Source organism: Barbus barbus, assembly GCF_936440315.1.
Source record: "Barbus barbus genome assembly, chromosome: 46".
NCBI classification, from domain to species: domain Eukaryota; kingdom Metazoa; phylum Chordata; class Actinopteri; order Cypriniformes; family Cyprinidae; genus Barbus; species Barbus barbus.
In genome coordinates this window covers 14,645,096-14,667,616 of record NC_136724.1, presented here as the reverse complement: position 1 = coordinate 14,667,616, position 22,521 = coordinate 14,645,096, and the positions used below count along the sequence as shown (strand labels likewise).

Sequence of the window (22,521 nt, the reverse complement as noted above, 5' to 3'; positions counted from 1 at the left end):
AACGTGATGTGTAAGGCGTGACTGTCGGTGCATGGCCGTGTGTGTGCGTGTACGTGTGAACGCATGCATATATGTTCGTCTCTCCAGGGATAATGATGTAGTTGGGGGTAATAATGTATATTCCCCATAGACCTGCATGGGCTAGAGTGGCTACCAGTCTTCCCATTGCGCCCTCTTTACATCGTGCCTGCGGGTCGGACACACCCTCGTGACCTTTTTTGCCTGAGTGACCTCTATACGATTCCACTGAAACAGCACATGAGCGGTAGGGAGCAGGTTTGCGAGTTTTAATAGGGCTTAGCATGGAGGCGATGATTGTTCTGTTGCGGGCCTCGTCTGATCTTTGAGGAATAACTTATTTTGCTATATTCTTCGAAAGTCTCTATTTTTCCCCCTCAGTCTGGATTCTTTCGGAATTCCTGAGATTTTATTTTGTATTCTGATGCGCTGTACGGTCTCTTTCTGAATGTATCAACAAAGACATTCTTATCGTTACTATGGCCGATCGTCTTGATCTTGTAAATAAGGCATGCGACTTTAAGGAGGCATGATGGCAACTCTCACCTGATGTCATAGTATTTTTGTATCACCTGTGATGACGTATTTTTGTAAACCGAAAGTTAGCGTCACCCTGGCTTCCATTGACAAATACCAATAGGGTTTTTCCAGTGGCTTTTGGATTACTGCAGAAAATAAGGTCTGCGACTTGACAAAAATCCTGATAATCATCATAATAATCTTCACAAATTAATTTAAGCCTAAATACAATCACCAGAAGTAAAAAGCTAAACATAATCAGGTTACCCTGTTAACATCTTTTGGTTCCCAGAACGTTCTGGTAACGTTAGTTTCTGGTTCCCAGAACAGATATTCTAGGCCCGGTTTCACAGACGGGGTTTAGCTTAATCCAGGACTAGGCCTTAGTTAAATTAAGACATTTAAGCAGATTTTATAAAAATGACTTAGAAGAAAATGTTACAGGTATGCATCTTGAGACAGAACAATGTGACTGGCATGTTTTAAGATATGTCAGAGCAAGATATTTTTAGTTCACAGCTAAAACATGCATTAATGTTCTCTGTTGGTTAGCCAGGAAAGTTTTCTTTATGTAAATAAAACTTTCCCAGAACATTCTTATTTGGTTACCCCAAAAATAACTAAAAGGGAACCATATTGGAACATTACGGGAACGTTCTGTCTTTGCTGGGTAGACTCCATGTTGAATTCAACGCAGAAAACAAGGCTGTCAGAGATAGACTTACAGGTCTTTACAATGGCACGCACTGTATAAAGGCCCTGGACCACTTAATTTTCACAGCTCACAACGTTTTAAAAATAAATAAATAAAAACATTTTATTAAGTGTTTGTCTACTAGAAAGTATTTGTCTACTTTTTTTTCCCCAAGAAAGATGTTTCAGCTGAACAGTTGGTATGTCTACAACAGTACAACCCACTGAACGCCCTGCTTTAGCCCCTCACAGCCTTGTTTTCATTTCTGTAAAAATATTAAATGTGGGGCTACCATTGACTAGACTAGAATAGTTTGCAAGAGCGCGATTATAGACCATTTTAGGCGAACTACGAGTAAGTTAGATGAGTTTACCTGTTTGGCGTTGTATGTCGTTTAAAGCAACTGTATGTACTTTTGAGTATTTTTGCAACTTTGGAGCTCTCTACAGTTAAGTGAATGGAATTCACTGTCGTAAATATATCACTGTGGTAAAAACAGTAGCTGGCGGTACACGTGCATTTGTTGCTGTCATAAAGCAATTCACCCTTTTCACTGAATTTCGTACCCTCTCCTCTAAATATACTCCTAGAACAGATGTTTGGCGTTTTAGAGTGATTTTGAAACTGAAGTCAAAAACAACAACAACAAACATACATGCATACGGTTTCTTTCAAATGTGCACCGAAAGTCCCATTTAGCTATTTTAAAGCTTTAAAACATCTTAAGGGGTTATATTGGTGTATTTTAAAACGTGAAAATATCTTGAGCTTGTGTTAACCACAGACCTTATTTTAGGCATTTAACCAAAAACCCCAAAAAAACAAAAAACCATTGACTTCAGGATGATCAAACTGGCTATGCTAAATGCTTCTTTCCAGTTAAGGCCTACAAAAATACGTCATTCCTGCAATGCTCTATTTTGAAACAGTTTACCTTGAGCCACATTCCAGCGTCTCCTATTGACTGGGCATGCTTGTCTACAGCTGATTGAGAGGGTTAATGCTCGATGCACAGCCGTTTGGTCAGAAATGGCCGAGGGATTATCGCGGTGGCTTTTGAGGGTTAGGCCTCTGCCTAAAACATCATATCTCCTTTTTTTGAAAAGAGCTTTGTAAAATGATGTTATCATGCTTTGTGCCTGGTCTCTGATGGGTTTTCCACACGCAGATGGACATTTGGCGATTGAATCTTTGATTTAAATAGACTTGTATCCAACTGTAGATGATTGTGCTCTGTAATCCAATGTAAGAGCTTGAAAATGTCAAATCGAAGGGTGAAAAAGGGCTCGGATGGGAGTCTGCCTCCGATTCTGGCTTATTTGAAGAGCAGAAAAGAAAATCATGTCTGCATTGATGTTTTGTGAGGAAACTTTATACATTTACACTAAGATTCAGACTCGTTCTGTACTTTATTTAGTAACTAGAATCGAAATCTTGAACAATCCGAGGGGCCGTCGGGTGCATCGGTTTCAGCATCTTGTGTACATGTATGCGTAGTTTTAACTGTGAAATGCACTTTATTTTTTTGATGAGAAAAGGCACAACAGTTTACTTATCTGCAAAACAATATTATAAGAATTATAATCAACATGCACTAATTAACATTGTAAGACATTGTGTTAACGTGTTGTATATTTTTCCAAGGTGTTGGTTGTATACTTTTATTGCTTTGGTTAGTTTAATGAACTGAGAGATCTTGTTAATTTTGTATTAAAAAGAATGTGCTGTGCATTAAAAATATCCTCGGCTGGGTTTATTCACACTCGCACATCAATTGGCCGACTGCCTCAAATCCACTGTTGCCATGGCAATTCCCAGTCTCAGCTGTACTGTTTCCATAGAGACACGAGTCTCGGAATCAAAACTGGTCTGATTCCATGACGAAGATGCTCGGAGAGCAGTTTAATGTAATCGGATTTTTATTGTCGCAGCTGCCACACTCACGCAGAAACCAGACATCACTGAGCGAACACATTTCAGGTAGTTTAATCAAATTCCTCGAGTCAGTTCACACAAATATAATTACTGACCGCAGTGTTTCTCAACATACATAGAAACTTTCATGCAGAAACTTCTGACCTCAACATGCTTATTTATTTGTAGTTCGAGTTGCTATTCACTAAATACAGTTTGTCCATATCATTTATTAACTAGTTTTGCATTAAAAAGCATTAGAAAAATGGAAAAAGCATCATATGTGGTAGTTCAGGGAAAAGACTGACTATTTTAGTATTTCATAATACAGATGGCCTATTGTGCCTTTATTATAATGCATACTGTACAAGATCATTGTGTGTATGGGAAATGCAATGTTAACGTTCGCAGGTGAATTAGAGAGTAAGTGTCTGTGAATTTTGTGCATTAGTATTGTTTTAGTCAGACCAGTCATTGTCCTCAAGCTCAGATTCATCTTCAGAGTCACTGTATTCCACAGCGATGCGGCGAGACAAGATAGTTGCGACGTCATTGCCCACCGGCTCACGTTTCGCCTGCTGCTCCTGCTGCTCTTGAACTTTTTTCAGCTGGATGCCTGCAGAACAAACAAACATAAACACATTTAACAACTCATCCATTTTCAATGAGAGATGAACAATAGTGGGGGTATACGATGCAATGTGGGCTTCTCCGGCAATTCAACAAAGTTTATGGAAGTTTAACTTAATGCAAATGAGTGAAGTCAGTGGAGCTCACATGATCTGTCTCCTGTGAGAAACTAGCTGAGTGTAGGAGGAGAAGTTAGTGTTACAGGAAGCGATTTCACCGTTCTATATGATTTGTTTCTGCCCACATGCTGGGATATAATACGAAAAGGATGCGTGGAAAACAGAAATTGTCAGAAATTTGATTCATGCATTGATTGTTCATCTTTTTCACATTATGCACTGCTGCAATTTATACATATATTTTAAAAGTTCAGGGTCAGTTTCATTTTTTTTAAAGAAATTCTGTCAGCAAGGAAGCATTTAATTCACTAAAAGAGACAGTAAATATATTTATAATGTCACAAAAGATTACCATTTCAAATAAATTATTTTCTTTTGACCTTTCTATTCATCTAAAAAAATCCCCCAAAAATGTGTTACGGTTTCTATAAAAATATTAAGCAGCGAAACTGTTTTCAACATTGATAATAATAATAAGAAATGTTTCTTGAGCATCAAATCAGCATATTAGAATGATTTCTGAAGAATCATGTGACACTGAAGCCCGAAGTAATGGCTGCTGATGAACTATTTTAAATAATACTAATGTTTCACAATATCAATATTTTTACTGTATTTTAGATCAAATAGATACAGCTTTGGTGAAAATAAAAGACTTCTTTAATTTCAAAATAAAAAAGTATATATTAAGTTTACTGCTATCAAATCGATTAATTGCATCCAAAATAAGTGTTTGTGTTTAATTTGTGTTTTGTGTTCATATATATATAATAAAGATAATCTGCCCATGATCAAGAACAAGATATTTATGTTTAATAAGGGTAATGCTTATGTTCATAACCTAAACACATTACGTACCCATTCTTATAGCTGCCAGCAGGTCGCTACGGGCATCGTTCGTGGGCTGGGCCTCATTAGGCACAGAGGGCCGTTTGGGAGTGATGGATTGGCCTGCACTGGGTGGAGGGGGTGGGGCTACTGGTGGAGGAGGGGCAGCCATTGGTCCAGAGGTAGGTGGAACGGATGGGGCATAACCAGCGATTGCTCCCATTGGACCTAGATGGCCTGGAGGCGGGACCGGTCCCATGGGCGGCATAGCAAAAGCAGTTTGTGCTGATGGGATAACAGCTGGTGGTGGAGGCAGTGGCCCAGAATTCATGTAATCAAAACTGTCAAGAGAGGAAAGAAATGAAATCATGCTTTTTCATGTCATTCAACATAAACTGATGCTATATATACGTAAATTCAAAAGTAAAAGGTAAAACTGCATACTACATGAACGCATGTCACAAACATGTTGACCATTAGGTGGCAGAATCTGCATGTGTAAAATATAGAGCAGGGGGTTTAAAACTTTCTGATGCCAAGGCAGGGTTATTCTTCACTAGTCAACATTTGAAGTGGATCAAAACCTTTCATCAAAGTAGTGTTAAAACCTAAAACCAAAATGCTTTCTGGTCTTAGGACAACTTTGATTAACTTTTTTTGATCCACTTCAAATGTTGACTACTATAGTTAACTAAAACTGAAATGAAAACCATTTCATTAACATATTTTGTTAACGTTAACTGAAATAAAATAAATGTAAAAAAATTAAGCTAGTTGCCAAGGCAACATTTCTCATTTAGTTTAACTTCATGTACTAAAATAACTAAAAATGAAATCAAAATTAATAACAACTTCATAGACATGTATATAAAAAAACAAAAGCTACTCAAAGTGAACAAAAACAAAACGAGTACAACTTTAACTAAAACTCAAATAAATAAAAAAATCAAAATATTAATAAAAACTATAATTGCATATTTTATCATATAATTAGATAATACAATTTCTACAATTATTTAAATTTTTTATAATATTGTTTTATTATTGAGACAATTTCTAAACTTTATTTTAAGTAACAAAATAAAATAATTGGCTTTTATATTGAAATATTTATATTGAATATTTTATTTTATAACATACTACTGATTTTTTTTTTAGAAGTGAAGTGAGAAGTGAAGTGACATTCATCCAAACTCGGAATTTGTGCTCTGCATTTAACCCATCCAAAGTGCACACACACAGCAGTGAACACACACACACACACCGTGAACACACACCCGGAGCAGTGGGCAGCCATTTATGATGCGGTGCCCGGGGAGCAGTTGGGGGTTCGGTGCCTTGCTCAGTCGTGGTATTGAGGGTGGAGAGAGCGCTGGACATTCACTCCCCCCACCTACAATTCCTGCCGGCCGGAGACTCGAACCCGCAACCTTCGGATTACAAGTCCGACTCTCTAACCATTAGGCCACGACTTCCCCCATATCTTAACATATCTTTATTAGATTATATATTAAATTTATATAATTATTATATTAATATATTAAAAAAAAACGTTCTAAACTACATGCAATATTTTATAAAATATTGTATTATTATATTTAAAATAATTCTGATTAATTTTGAAAAATTATATCTAATTTCCGAACAGTCATTAGAAATTAATATAGTGTAACAGTAATATTATCAAATTTGATAAATAAATAAAATACCTTCACACACTCTAAGCCTAACCCTAAAAATACACCTTATAAAAACATTTCCATGGACCCCCTACAACCACTCTGGTTTAAAACCCCCTGGTATAGAGAAACTGATTTTTATGACATATCTCATGACAAGTCCAACAAGTGCGATCCAACAATCATGTTTGTAAATCTCTAAAAAATCTGATAGACATTACAGAACTTTCTTGAGCATGTTTTCGAAGCAATCAAGTTTGTTTACAAATAATCGATTAATCTAAATAGAATTAACAAACCTGTAGTCGACAGGTGGGAGGGTCACAGAACCATTAACAGTGTTTGATGCTGGTGGAGGGGGCGGAGCCTGGTGCGGACGACCCAGTGTGCCAGAACGGTAAGCCATAGACCCTCCCCGGTAATCCTGGTCCATGTTCATGTGGTTATGAGCTGACAGGGCCGCCATACTGAGCGGAGGCCCTGAGTAAGTGTGCGCATGGCCAGCGTGATTGGCCATGGAGAGATAACCATGATCTGCATGATCTCCATGAGACCTGCATGAATTATGAAGTTGATTAGATGAAACTGAGTTTATATGTGTGTATTTATGTAGGCTGTGTTACCTGTGCTCTGGGGACATGGGGCCCTCCGTGGAGCCTCCTCTGTGCACAGTGTGGGAATGTCGATGGTCAGGCCTCAGTTCCTTATCGAAGGCCATCATGTTCCATTCCTGCCTGCGGTTTCTCGCTTTACGCACCTTCTTCACCTCTCTCTGCAGTGTGCCATCCACACATCGCCTCTGCTCCTGTCGCAAAGTACCAAGTGACAGAGAGATGTTTAACTATCACATATCAACTCATCAGTGACTATTATACTATGTATAACTAGGTTCAGCAAAATGCTGCATAATGGGCCACAATCACAGCTAGTCAGAACTTATTTGATATTTAATAAACATTTATGTGGAGTGCGAGGTTTGACAAAAGATATTTCACCATACAGTACCAGTAAGTTTGGGGTTGGTAAGATTTTTTTGTTTTTAAAGAAAGTCTCTTATGTCATCAAGGCTGCATTGCTTGATAAAAAAAGAAATACTGTAAAAACAGTAATATTGTGAATTATTATTGCAATTTAAATGAGCTGTTTCCTATATAAATACATTTAAAAATTTATTTTATTCCTGTGAAGGCAAAGCTGAATTTTCAGCAGCCATTACTGTGATATGATTCTACAGAAATCATTCTAATATGCTTATTTGGTGCTCAGGAAATATTTCTTATTAATGTTAATGCTGAAAACAGTTGCGCTGCTTAATGTTTCCTTTGATAAATAGAAGTTCAAAAGAACACCATTTGCTTTATATATATTTTTTGTAACATAATAAATGTCTTTAGTGTCACTGTTAATCATTTAAATGCATACTTGCTAAATAAAAGTACTAATTTTACATAGTACTAATACTATAGCTTTCCTATAGCTCAAATGGTAGAGCATGGCGCTAGCAACGCCAAGATCATGGGTTCGATTCCCAGGGAAAGCAAGAGCTGATAAAATGTAAAACTGTAACTTAAATGCAATGTAAGTCGCTTTGGATAAAAGCGTCTGCTAAATGCGTAAATGTAATTTCTTTAAAGTCAACATCGGATGCAAAATTCACTTTTACATGTTGTTTGAACTGAAATGTGCGTTGGCAGTGTATGTACACAACCACCCTATAATGATAAAAATCCACCCAGTGTTTTTTTAAACGCCAATAAATCATAAGCAGTGTCTCAGATCAAGCTGTTCTCAGATTCTTGGCAGAGTGACGTAGTTCTGCACAGGCCCCTCCCACCATTATTGATTGACACTGGCGTTTGGTGTACAGTTGTTGGATGTAATAATGAACACAGCAAACTTCATTTACTCCTGACATCTGAGCCGCTGAAGATGCAGTGGCTTAATTTTGATTTCAAAGGGAATGCACCCCCCCCCCCCCTTTTTTTGCAAATCATTTTTCCTAATAATGTGCTAGTTAGCAAGTTCCACAACGAATGCGGCTAAAGTTTACAGTCTCTCAGAGGACGGGTCTTCACCCCATGGAAGAGAAGGGCAGAGTGAGCAGAGCTCAATAGCATTTAAAGGGACATGCACCTAAACGGCTTGCTGAAAACAGAGCTGATTTTGACAGGATAAAAAGGGTGTTGTTTTACACTACCATTTAGAAATGTTAACCAAAGAATGTTATAGACTTTTCATTGAGACCCTAAAGAATCATATCAACCTGTGGAAAAGGGGGATCCGATGACCTCTTAAAAAAAATACTGACCCCAAACTTTTGAGTGTTATTGTAGGTGGGGAAAACTCAAGAGAGAGAGGGAAAAAGAGAAAGAGAGAAACAAAGAAAGGGTGTTCAACCTTCTGTCGTCTCTTCTCTTTCCTCTTGTCTTCTGTGTCCTGTAGCATCTTCTCCTTCCACAAGTCAAAGAAGTAGGAGGGGTCAGTGTAGAACTTCAGCCCTTCTTTATCATCATCTCTATGACAACAACAACAAAAAAATAAATAAATTTCGCGATTAATTTTTGTTGTTCAAAGCTATTGTAAATAATTTTTCTCAATTAATCTCTTAAAACAAAGAGTGTGGTAAATTTGGTTCCAGATGCATTTATGTAACCGTTCCTATTCAGAGAGCTGGTTGCTGAATTGCTTTTATGGACCTCTACAGATGAGAAAAGCATTTTAAAAGCATCTTGATGCATCTTTTCTGACTCGCTGATTTTCCAAAAGTGCTATTAATCGGCCATTAATCATTTATGCAAAATCACGAACAACTTTGTAAACCGCATTTAGCCGAACAGACAGAAAAAAGATGAGTCAAGAGCGCAGCCACTGTCCCTTGAAATATTCACTCCACACATTCTACATTAGATCTGTTAAAGTATTCATGAGTGACCCACATTCTCTACCTTGAGAACTAGCGCTCACATGAACTACATCTGCCAGCTTTAAGTATTCATCACTGCTCTATATTCCTTAAAGAGACTTCAGAAGAAAAAAATACATTCATCTAGGTTCATGTAAATTGGTCAAATTTTTATACGTACTTCTAATACCTATTAATATTTTGGGAAAGTATTAATACCCAATTTATTTCTGGTATAGTCAATGGTATTTTTTGACCAGTATAATCTGTCAAGGCAGCAAAAGAATAATGTATGGGTTTTAGCTTTGGAAAAGCTTAGGTTTTAGGGATTAAATGAAAGGCTGTATTACTCGCTGCTTCACTCGCTCTTGTTTTCTGATGACTGTGTATAGGAATAAACACAGCTGGCTATATACAGTATGATTACACAGATGGAGAAAAGGCCAATAACAATTTAATATGCAAATACTGAATGCAAAACTTTTAGATAATAATAATTATTCATAAAGATTGAATGAATAATAAACAGTATTATAATGTTGTCATTGTTATTATTATTTATTTGTTTATAATCATCAATGCAATTACATAAATTCTAAATTACAAGTTTATAAAATCATAAATAATAATTATAGACCAATTTAATCTGACAGCCGATAGATTACCCTACTTCACTTCTCAGACATTTCTTGACACGACAAATGGTGATTAAACATGTTTACTTTGGTGAAAACTATCGTTGACCAATGGCAGATTAAGGGTAACAAAACCCGATTATTTAGGAATATTTATTAGAACAACTTAATAAACATATTTCCACAATATAAGTGATTTTCACATTTGGTCCCCAAAATCTGACCCAAACGTGTGTACACATACCTGTAGGGTGAGAGAATATTAAGAGGAGGTGGTTTATCACTCAAATTATACATCTCCATCACCGGGTTAGGTACGCTGTTCTTGGACACCACCTTCTGGTCCTGTATGGTAGAGCTTTTAAAAGCCTTCCTCATGTTTATGTCCTGAAGAGAGACTGCACAGGGTGAAGGAGAAAGAGAGATTGATTACACCTGCCCTCCAGAGTGTGTAAAGTAAACTCCAGTATTGATCTTTTAATTGAAAAAAAGAGATGCGAGTGCATGCTTTAGCGTGGGTAATAGAGCAACGTAAAAAAAGATGTGGTGTGCATGAAATTTGTGCATTATTTATTTTTTGGTTGATTTTGGGTTTGGAGGGATACAGTGGTATTGATCTCGCACTGGACCTATGTAACTTCAGAGATGTGTTTCTGGGATGAATTGAGATGCTGATGGTCACCGTGTACTGAAGAATGACCCTGAGCCCTTGTTTCCCAGAAACAGACTCACCCTCCTCAACCGTTGAGTCCAGCTGCGTGACCTTGACGGCAAGTCGGTCAATCCGATCCTGCAGAGAGTTCGCCCGCAAATAGAACAGGTTTGCCTCATTGAAGAGTTCTCCGAATATGTCTTCAGCATGTTTACCTTTCAAATAAGACAATACAGTGAAGTGAGGAAAAGAGATGAAGACATAAAGGAGGTAATATATATTATATAATATAATTAATATATATTTCAGCTCAATTGACTATTTTCACCTTGGTAAACAAGTACACAAACTTTAAATAAAACTTTATTAGGAGGACAATAGTTTGTTGTGTTGGACATGACAGCAGTGGCACAGTTGTAATTTGTGTAAACATATTTGAATTATTTCCACACAAAATATTTACATTTCACTCTCTTTACATTATTTTGGTTTTAAAAAAAATTAACAATTCATATGTTTATAATGTTTTTCACTTATTTTAAGACCGAAAGTTTAGGTGTCAAACAAAATAATATTAACATAACATTATATGAAAGCAAAAATGAACGATTCATGGTAAAAAGTTTCAAAGACTTTTTTAATATGACCCTAAATTTAACTCATTTTAGTAACCGATAACTAATTATAGCTAATTATAATGTAATTACAATATTATACACACATACATATATACATATCAGAGGTTGTGTTAGACTTTAATTTTGTCCGTCATTTTGACGGACAGGGTCATAAAAATTCCATCATAATCTATTATTACCAGTCATTTTAATTTTCATATTTTAATTATAATAACCCCATTTAATTGCTTTTATTTTTGTTCTGGAGACGATCGCGCGCTCTGCTGCCTCACTGGAGCACACTCACCACCAACTGGACAGGCCTAGAAATTACAGTTATAAATTACATTAGATCACCCTCAGTGTAATCTGCCAAAGTGACGAGATGGTCCTCACTGCAGAACACAAGATCCAGGGGGTGTGGTTGGATCTAGATCCAACTCCTTGCACCTTACATTTACCTAAACCTACCCGTCTCCACCCCCTAAATGTAGATCCAACACGCCCCCTGTATCTTTGTTCTGCAGTGAGGGGACTGAAAGTGACGAACGGCGTTCAGATTTTTCCAGTAGCCCCTCACTGCAGAACAAAGATTCTCGGGGCGGGGTTGGATCCACATCCAGGGGGTGGAGATGGTTGGTTTAGGTATATGTAAGGTGGGAGGAGTTGGATCTAGATCCAACCACACCCCCTGGATCTTGTGTTCTGAAAGTGAAAGTGAAGTGACATACTGCCAAGTATGGTGACCCATACTCGGAATTCGTGCTCTGCATTTAACCCATCCAACGTGCACACACACACACCGTGAACACACACACCGTGAACATACACCCGGAGCAGTGATTTATGCTGCAGCACCCGGGGAGCAGTTGGGGGTTCGGTGCCTTGCTCAAGGGCACCTCAGTCGTGGTATTGAGGGTGGACATTCACTCCCCCCACCTACAATCCCTGCCGGCCCGAGACTCAAACTCGCAACCTTTGGATTACGAGTTCCGACTCTCTAACCATTAGGCCACGACTTCTGCAGTGACGACCATCTCGATTTTTCCGTCAGTGACGGAGAATTTTCGGTTAACGCGACCTCTGAGATATATATATATATATATATATATATATATATACACACTCACCTAAAGGATTATTAGGAACACCATACTAATACTGTGTTTGACCCCCTTTCGCCTTCAGAACTGCCTTAATTCCACGTGGCATTGATTCAACAAGGTGCTGAAAGCATTCTTTAGAAATGTTGGCCCATATTGATAGGATAGCATCTTGCAGTTGATGGAGATTTGTGGGATGCACATCCAGGGCACGAAGCTCCCGTTCCACCACATCCCAAAGATGCTCTATTGGGTTGAGATCTGGTGACTGTGGGGGCCATTTTAGTACAGTGAACTCATTGTCATGTTCAAGAAACCAATTTGAAATGATTCGAGCTTTGTGACATGGTGCATTATCCTGCTGGAAGTAGCCATCAGAGGATGGGTACATGGTGGTCATAAAGGGATGGACATGGTCAGAAACAATGCTCAGGTAGGCCGTGGCATTTAAACGATGTCCAATTGGCACTAAGGGGCCTAAAGTGTGCCAAGAAAACATCCCCCACACCATTACACCACCACCACCAGCCTGCACAGTGGTAACAAGGCATGATGGATCCATGTTCTCATTCTGTTTACGCCAAATTCTGACTCTACCATCTGAATGTGTTTTCCCTTTTCACACCATTCTTTGTAAACCCTAGAAATGGTTGTGCGTGAAAATCCCAGTAACTGAGCAGATTGTGAAATACTCAGACCGGCCCGTCTGGCACCAACAACCATGCCATGCTCAAAATTGCTTAAATCACCTTTCTTTCCCATTCTGACATTCAGTTTGGAGTTCAGGAGATTGTCTTGACCAGGACCACACCCCTAAATGCATTGAAGCAACTGCCATGTGATTGGTTGATTAGATAATTGCATTAATGAGAAATTGAACAGGTGTTCCTAATAATCCTTTAGGTGAGCATATATATATATAGATAGATAGATAGATAGATAGATAGATAGATAGATAGATAGATAGATAGATAGATAGATAGATAGATAGATAGATAGATAGATAGATAGATAGATAGATAGATAGATAGATAGATAGATAGATAGATAGATAGATAGATAGATAGACAGGACATTAAGGACATTCTGGGCCTGTTAGAGAAAACATGTAAAAAGAAAAGTAAACAACCCTAAAACACAACACAATGCAATGTCTAATTCAAAATACGGGGTAAAACACCTGTGAAAAATCAAGACAAAAAACTCCTTCATATTAATATGATACATTAGGCCATATTTTTACAGACATTTCTCAGTGTGTGGTAGAGGTTTAAAAAGAAAAACACAAAGAACACTTTTACCATCTCAACTGGGGCTATTAATAACTGTGTTAAACAAAAGCACACAGGAAAATATGTACGGGAAGGAAGAGTGTCTGTTCCTTACAAATTCCTGGCCTATGACCCAGTGCGCACACACACACACACACACACACACATATACCACACGTCACGCACTTACACTCGTTTCCAGTACTGCACCCACCAACACATGAAAAGCATATTTCCAGACATGCACACGCTATTTTTGTCACACGCACACATCGTCTACAGCTCTGCCTTCAAGTCCAATGGGCTGTCATTTACATTTAATCCACACAGCTGCTACTGAAGGCCCTCTCCTTCTACAGGCATCCACTAAACACCACTAGCAGAGGCACAGTAAAGACACTTGAGGGGATTTCAGGGGTCAGCTGGGGAGTTATAGAACAGGTGGATGGCAAAAACAACAGAGGACAGATGGATGGGCAAAGCAGTAGCTGGATACACAACGAGAGACTTGCCCATTCAGAGGATATGTTTTCAAGATAATGGTCTTATGTAATGCAGACGTAGGGTCCCGTGAGTCGAGAGGAATTATTATTAAGGAGATTCTCTCTAGCATCGTGAGCTGAAGATACCACTGGACCATTACTAAATTACTAAAATGAATAAGAAATTGAAGTTTTAGAGTAATGTAATGACTTGTAGTAAAATTACATTTCTTGTTGGCTTAATGCAGTCAAAAGAGCCGATCACCAAGTGATCTATCTAATGTTTGGGATAAAATAACTGAGAAATGTTCCTAAATGTTATCTTAAAAAAAAAAAAACTCCCTTTTGGGAGAAAAAGTATTTGCAAAGACATGAAGTTACATATTTATGCTCTTCTAATGTATATTACCCTTCAAATGTTTGGGATCAGTAAGATTTTTTTTTTTATTCATTTATTTTTATACATTTTTATTCAGCAAGACTGCACTAAAATTGATCAAATGTGACATTAAAGACTTTTACATTACAGACTTTGTCGTGCTGTTCTTTTGAACTTTCCAATGATGAAAATTCTTGAAATAACACACATTTACACACAAAATATTAAGAAGAAAAAATATTTTCAACAGTGATAATATAAACAAATGTTTCTTGAGCAACAAATCAGCATATTAAAATGATTTCTGAAAGATCACTTGACGCTTAAGACTGGAGTAACGACTGCTGAAAATTCAGTTTTGCAAGATCACAAGATGGTAAGAAATTACATTTTAAAATATGAAACAGTTATTTTAAATTGCAATAATATTTCACATTATTATTGTTTGCGCTGTATTTTTTATCAAATAAATGCAGCCTTGTTGAGCACTTCCTTCAAAAAATTTTAAAAAACCTTACCGACACCAGTATACTGTCAGGATCATGGACCTGTTTTTGTGTTTTGCTCCCCATCTGTTCTGTGACCCAGTTTTTCACTCATGTTAATTGTTAATTTGATCCCAGGTGTGTCTCCTTAGTTCCCTCGTTATCCTGTCTTTAAAAGCCCCAGTCCGTTCAGTTAGTGTTTGTCGGTCCTTGAATTGTCTTCACTGCCTGTGATCTTCTGGATATTAAAGACTCTCGCTTAGTGAATTCCTCATCTCCTGGCTTCCGTGTTCCGTGCTTCCTGAGAGTTGTGACAGAAGGACCGACCTAAACCATTACCTCCGTTTGTACCCTCCGTTTTGTTTTCTGTTTTTTTCTCAGTGTTTTTTTTTCGTTGTGCCCCATGGATCCCTTTGTCCGGCCCGAATTCCTCCTCCTCCTGCTGGAGCAGGGGGACTGATCTCTCAAGGACCATACAAGACTGTTCTTGATGTTAGCTAACACCACCAGCTACCCGGACGATGCGCTCTGCTCATTCTTTCATGGAAGCCTGAACACCGCGTGCAGAGCGCTGTCGTCCGACGATGGTCCTCGAGAGGATTTCCCCGCCTTTGTGGAGTGGATTCTGGTGAGAAATGGATCGCCCCTCACAGTCTCCCCTGAGGATGAACTCGCCAGATCCACTCCAGAGCCCAGCCCACCATCTCCCCGCGGTGCGGAGCATCAGCCCGAGCCCACCGATGACGGAGAGCCATTTCCCGCCACGATGTGCGAGCCAGAACTAAGCCGAGCGACTGAGCAGATGATCGCCCCAGAAGTTGAGCCCAACCCGTCAGACCAGGTGCAAGAGCTGGCGTCAGTGCCCATCACGGGGGAGCAAGCCGTGGATGGTGTGAGCGCGGAGTGGAGCTCCGCCCCCTGCACCACGGCTGAGGGTGAGCTGAGGATAGATCTGGAACTGCTGGACAGAGAGGGGGTGTCCGATCCTCCAGTGCCCGCTCCTCGAAAATGCCCACCCACTCCTGCCTCCTCCACCGGTGTCGTCTGGCAGCCCCCCCGCTCGCCCTCAGCCCCTTATCGGTACGGTGCGAGCCCCATGGGTCTGCCATCCTCCAGCGTCGCCGGGGCTGGAGTATCCCTCACCTCCGCCTCCAGTCTCCGAGGCCTGGACTCCGCCTCGGCCCATAGACCCAGTGGCTCCCCCTCGGCTCCTAGCTCCCTCGCCTCCACCGTCTGCCGGACTCCCTCGTCCCTCCGCCTTGGCCGGGCGTCGACCCGCCATCGCCTCAGGACTCCTCTCCTCTGGCTGCGCCTCGTCGCTCCATCCCACCGGCTCCGTTGGGCTCCTTCTTCCCTTCAGCTCCATCTGGGTCCTCAGTCGCTCCGCCGCGGATCTCCGGGTCTCCGCCTCGGTCGCCAGAGCCCTCGGCTCCACCCTGTCCCCCCGGATCCTCGGCATCCCCCTGGCTTGTTGGCTCTCCATCTCTGCCTCAGGCTCCTCCACCACCTGCTCCGCCGCCGTTGGTCGGCCCCCTGGAGTCGGCGGCCATCGCTCCTCCATGTCTCCTCCCTCCGGCAGCTCCACCGTGGGCCATCTTCATGGCTGTGGCCTGGGTCCAGCTGTGCGCCTCCTTCTCCTGGTCCCTCCTGTCTCTTCCCTGGCTCTTCCCTCCCTCGTCACCGCCTTGGTCTCTGTCTGCCGGGCCATTCCTGGATGTCCGTCCTCCTCCTGAGCCGCCTCCCTAGTTCCCACCCTCCCCTTTGGATGTTTCAACGGTGCGAGGACGCACCTTCCGGGAGGGGAGCGACTTGTCAGGATCATGGACCTGTTTTTGTGTTTTGCTCCCCATGTGTTCTGTGACCCAGTTTTTCCCTCATGTTAATTGCTAATTTGATCCCAGGTGTGTCTCCTTAGTTCCCTCGTTATCCTGTCTTTAAAAGCCCCAGTCCGTTCAGTTAGTGTTTGTCGGTCCTTGAATTATCTTCCCTGCCTGTGATCTTCTGGATATTAAAGACTCTCGCTTAGTGAATTCCTCGTCTCCTGGCTTCCGTGTTCCGTGCTTCCCGAGAGTTGTGACACATACTAGATGTATTATAAAAGTTTTGACAGAACAAGCCATGCTGGAACTACAGCATTATATTAGTACAGCAAATTGACATGACTGGAAACAGCCCAAAGTTAGGTTCACGAACAACTACTTTGCAGAAGAATTGCTTATTTCTGTACTATTATTACTAATTTATTTTTTATTTTTTTTAAATCACTGTGACGGAAAACTATAGTGCCTCATTGTTAATATTAGGCCTTACTAATGCTAATTACCTTCAATCAACAACAATAGATGCTAAAACCAAGTTCTAAATTAGCCAGTTAACCCGTGTGTGTTAAAGAAAGAAAGTGACTGTGTAACTTACTGAGACTGCTGAGTTGGCGTATGATGGCAGAGAGTGTGTTGTTCATCACACACTCCAGCTCGCTGCCGATGCCCTCTGGTAGCACCCCGCGGCACAGGTGCCTGGGCTCAATGTTTCTCTTCACCAGCGGCATGACTGCTACCACTTATACAGCCGCAGTGCACGCTACCTGCCCAGACAAAACACAAACACTGTATTTAAACACACACACACACACGTGCACAGACTACTGCTGAGGCGTGAGGGCAAGGTCCATCTATCAAGTTTACTCAGTTTTCAGCTGTATTTGGATGAAGCTCATATTATATAACAGACACCCACACGTTGAGAGAGAGTGAACATTCGAATGAAACTGGGACAGTTGGAGATCAAGAAAAGGGAACTGAGTAACTCAGATTTTGGTTAACCCTCTTACACTGGTCAAAACCCACACTGACCTCTGACTCTGAAATCACACAGCTAACGTTCAGCACAAATGAAGCTCAATCCATTCCAACACAAACAGAAACACAGACTATAACTCCCTTCACAAGCAGCCTTGGATGGAAGGATTACAAAGCATTAAGAAGAGAAGACCGTCAAAGTAATCCTGCTGATCATCCGAGCTTCCCAGCTGTAGATCAAAGGACAACAAGAGATGCAACCTGATCATTTGCTTAAGGGAAAGGGAAGTGGTGTGTGGCCAAGTATGGTGACCCATACTCGGAATTTGTGCTCTGCATTTAACCCATCCAAGTGTACACACAATAGTGAACATACACCCGGAGCAGTGGGCAGCCATTGCTGCGGCGCCCGGGGAGCAGTTGGGGGTTCGGTGCCTTGCTCAAGGGTCTCACCTCAGTCATGGTATTGAGGGTGGAGAGAGTGTTGGTTATTCACTCCCCCACCTACAATCCCTGCCGGACCTGAGACTCGAACCCACGATCTTCGGGTTACAAGTCCAACTCTCTACCAACTCTCTATCCACTACCCTCAACTTAACTTCTTAGTCTACTGAATTCAAGGTATATTACTTGGTATGCATGTTGATGTGCGGCAATCAATAAACATAATATTATTCCTTTCTTCTTACATTTTATTTTTTATTAACAAAATATACAATAAAAACATTATTTTGATTTATTATAGAGTTACATAATCTCCTGTTTAAATTTCAGAATTACATACACTGTAGTTCAAAAGTTTGGGGTCTCTAAGATTTTATAAAAATTTAAGTCTGTAAGATTGTTTTTTTTCAGCAAGGATGCATTAAATTTATAAAAATAATGACATTTATAATGCTACAAGAGATTTCTATTTCAAATAAATTTATTTCATTTGAACTTTCTATTCATCACAGAATCCTGATTCAGAATCCTGAAATAAAATGTAGGTTTTCATAAAAATATTAAGCAGCAAAAACTGTTTTTAACATTGATAAGTATTGTTTCTTGAGCAACAAATCAGCATATTAAAATGATTTCTGCAGGATCATGTGACACTAAAGACTGGAGTAATTCTGCTTAATTCAGCTTTGCCATCACAAGAATAAATTAAGTAAAAAATATATTATATATATATATATATATATATATATATATATATATATATGATCAATTACATATTTTTTATGATGCAAAGATGTCCTAGACGATGAGGAAAATATTAATAAATAATACGAATAAATAATGAATAAAAAATTAAATATATGAATATATAAATATATTTTTGTGTGTTTTTAAACTCTTATAATCACTAAGGCTGCATTTATTTGATCAAAAAATATATATATTCTTAAATAATATATATATATAATTGATCAAAATTGCAAAAACAGAATCATAACAGAACAGAATAATATGACTTGCTGAATAAGAAGTTAGCAAATCAATTAAATATTGCTTGCCATGCAAAACAGTCAAATGGTATTTAAGACAGCTTGCTACTTTATGTGTATGTATGACACACAAAATAAATGTTGTGCATTTCCATGTGCAAAGTTTCTCATCCCTCACATAAGTAGCCTAACTAAGCTATGTCATCTAGTTCAACTGGATGCCATGACAGAATGCTCCCATCTGTGAAAGAATAACCCCCACAGTGATTGGCCAGCTGAGAGGCCATCTGCTGTGTGATTGGCTAAGGGGGGGTTGAAAGTCAAAGATTAGGGACAAGAACAAAGGGATGGTGGGACAGCATCTCAGAGGTCATCTTATCTGCCCGTCTCCCTGCTTCCTGTTTTCCAGCTCTCCGCTTCCTGTTCCTCACTGTGTCACATCTCTAACTTCCTGTCGTCCCAAACAGCCAGAACAATGATGCAGTAGGGGTGTAAAGCAATTTCATTTGCACAGTCACAACATTTAAATAACTGCTATGTATCCGCTTATTTCCTCTCATATCCTGCTTGTACGATCTAAACATAACTATGAATGCAACTTGTGACTACTCCCTGAAATCAGGCTCAGATGGAATCGGCTGACTTTTTCACCTTTTCTACGATGATTTTGTAGGGAAATCTGCAGAATCTCATCAGATGTGGTTTATGTGTGGTAAAATGTGTTAAATGGAGCTGAAAGGCAGCTAAAAGCATTATTAAATTAGCCAAAGCATTCAATAAAAGCACATGAAACATTATGAAAGACAGAATTACATAAAACTATTTTACATATGTATATATATATATATATACATTTATATGTATAAGTTGCAGCTGAAAGGCAACAATTTTACATGACCAAAACATTTAATAAACATAAATGCAACATTGAGAATGAATAAAATTGGTTTATGTTTGGTAAATTCTGCTAAATTAAGTAAAAAAAAAAAAGATATATATTATATTTTATGTGTGTGTGTGTTTTTTATATGTGAACTGTAGTTTGTTACCATTTACCATAGTAACATCATGCAAGTGGCCACAAAGTCCATTGTTCTTATTGTTCTTGCCTGCCAAACCGGTTCACTTCCCATTTAAAAGCGAAAACGACAAACAAACTGCTTCCTGCAATGAGACCTGAACTTCACTGCCTCACACATGCACTCAGACGCTGCTGTTGTTGTAGTCTAATGAGGTACATGTCTGCAAGCGTTGTAATGTGTTCATTAAGCGTACCAACTCTCCACGGCATTGTAATTCTGCAGCGCAAGGCAGTATGGACACAACCCACACTAATTACATAGTGCATTGAATTAAGACCGTGCCGGGAGGAGGGCCAGAGACACAGAGCAGACAAAGAGACGGGAATGTGAGTCTGAGTGGCATGAAAAGCAGTTTGTGAGATAGTTAGACAAGAAAGTGAACAGTTTCGGTTGGGAAGAACAGAAATCATGCTGAAGCGATCCAGAAAGAAGAGTGAATGAAGGGAAAAAGTATGAGAGCGAGAGAGAGAGAGAGAGAGAGAGGATGGGGGAGGGCGAGTGGCAGGGAACCTAAGGGAAGCCACTCTGAAAGGTTCCCGGGAGAATAGTCCTCCGTTCACAGGGCAACAGAGGAGCTCTCCCATGCATGTTCTGTTCCCTCCCCCAACCCCTTATCCCCACCAACCCCACCCCTCTCTCTTCTTCAAATAAAAGAAGCACTCCTGCCTCTCTCTCCTTTTCAGCGGCCCTCTTTTTCCATAAGTCTGTGCCTACTGAAAAACCACACACATTAATAGCACTTCAGACAGACAAAATGCAACCTACAATCTTCAAATAATAAGAAAGAGAGTGTATAACCAAAAGCAGACACTTTGAGATGCTGGAATAACATGTAAACATACAAATAATTAGTGTGCATCACAGCTGTTTACAGCCCCATCAGTGCTGCTGACAGGCTTTGAAGTCCATCAGACCCATCCCGTGACCACAGGAGGCCACATCCTGTCCAAACTAAAGAGGGAGACACTCCTTGAACGCTGTTTGAAACGCGGAAAAGACAGGATGGCAATGCATTAGCCATTCATAACTGAAGTAAAGCGCATCTCTGCTGCGCGTAAGACTACATTAATATTTCAGCACGGATCACGTCACGAGCCAGTTGCTCTGAGATTTCCGTGCGCGAGCGAGGACTATATGTGTATATTATCTGAACACTTTCGGGTTGAATTCATTAAGTCTAGGGTTTGTTAATTACTAAACACTTAAAAATGTAAAGTTGCGGAATTCTGTTATGCATTATATTCTTTGATAACAGTTTACTGAAAGAGCACTTAAGTGATTATGATAATCTGATATAGAAACTTTTTGATTTATTATTCTTAGGAGGACATATTCTACTATAAGGCACGCGACGTTTGTATTGTTATTGTATACAATAGCAACGTTGTGATTAATATAGCTAATAGAATAAACAACAAAAATAAAACATCAACAATTATATCATCAACATAATCTTGCCATTAATTAAAAATAAAAAATAAGAATCAAAATAAACTCCCCACTAAAGAACCCCAAACCTCATGTTCCGTTTATTATGTAAAGCGCGATAAACAGTAAATATAACAAATGCAATATGACAAAACAACTACATTAGCGAAAATAAGTAACTGTTTGATGCTTACCAAAAGTGAATTTTGTTGAAAATTATATTCGCTCACATGTCCAGGCTTTCAGGGGTCCGGATTGCCATCCTGTGTCTCCATCGGTCCATCTGACCATTCCAAACAATCCGCTTGGGGCGGGGCATATTGGGTTGTTTGCACCAATCAGCATTTTAGAAGAGGAATTTAACGCGCCACCATTTGTCACACTCAGCCAATCAGATGAGAGGCTGAGGATGATTGACAGAGATTTCCCCGGTCACTAAATGATAGGGCGGCTGTGTGAGGGCGGGCTCTATCTGGTGGGCTTTAAACACACCACAGCTAAAATACTTAATAAAACTAAGGCTACTTGTTATATAAGCAAAGATATAATTGAAAACACCCTAAACAGCATTTTATCAAACCAAGTAAGTGGCACTTTCTGTGAATAGGGTATAAAATAGGGTGAGGGACAGCAAATGGTCCACTAACCACGGGTGGTGGGGGAAGTGTTGATTGATTGTTCCCAAAACTAGGACAATATATCTGAACTGTATTTTAAAACCCTGATTCATGTGGCTTGGAGCAATAAACATTCAAATAAAATTTTAGAAACTGAAGATTTAGTCCAATTTAAGATGTCATTCAGCAGGAGTTAGAAATAAACCTCACATTTAAAATGTAAAATTAGTTAATAA

At 39.6% G+C, this 22,521-nt stretch overlaps 1 protein-coding gene across 2 annotated transcripts; it reads right to left on the bottom strand.

Moving 5' to 3' along the window:
* Positions 1–3,135: 3,135 nt before the first annotated feature.
* Positions 3,136–21,980, bottom strand: LOC306865223 (actin-binding protein WASF3-like). 2 transcript variants are annotated; one of them, XM_079409700.1, is made up of 10 exons: positions 21,863–21,962; positions 21,083–21,217; positions 17,343–17,511; positions 10,671–10,805; positions 10,183–10,336; positions 8,799–8,916; positions 7,025–7,206; positions 6,701–6,955; positions 4,753–5,063; positions 3,195–3,761 (listed from the first exon to the last, which is right to left on the bottom strand). In XM_079409700.1, exons 3-10 carry the CDS (start codon positions 17,473–17,475, stop codon positions 3,604–3,606), a joined length of 1,446 nt encoding a protein of 481 aa, XP_079265826.1. In that variant the 5' UTR covers positions 17,476–17,511; positions 21,083–21,217; positions 21,863–21,962; the 3' UTR covers positions 3,195–3,603. The 2 variants fall into 2 exon arrangements, with proteins under 2 accessions (XP_079265825.1, XP_079265826.1); XM_079409699.1 differs by lacking the exon at positions 21,083–21,217 and having other exon boundaries at positions 3,136–3,761; positions 21,863–21,980.
* Positions 21,981–22,521: the final 541 nt, after the last annotated feature.

What these genes read in the sequence shown, in the direction of transcription:
- LOC306865223 (XM_079409699.1), bottom strand. Translation starts at nt 17,475, where the DNA reads ATGCCGCTGGTGAAGAGAAACATTGAGCCCAGGCACCTGTGCCGCGGG. An exon ending in CTCCCACCTGTCGACTACAG is followed by an intron (nt 5,064 to 6,700) that starts GTTTGTTAATTC and finishes CTCTCTTGACAG; the next exon opens with TTTTGATTACATGAATTCTG. An exon ending in GCTGGCAGCTATAAGAATGG is followed by an intron (nt 3,762 to 4,752) that starts GTACGTAATGTG and finishes TTTGTTCTGCAG; the next exon opens with GCATCCAGCTGAAAAAAGTT.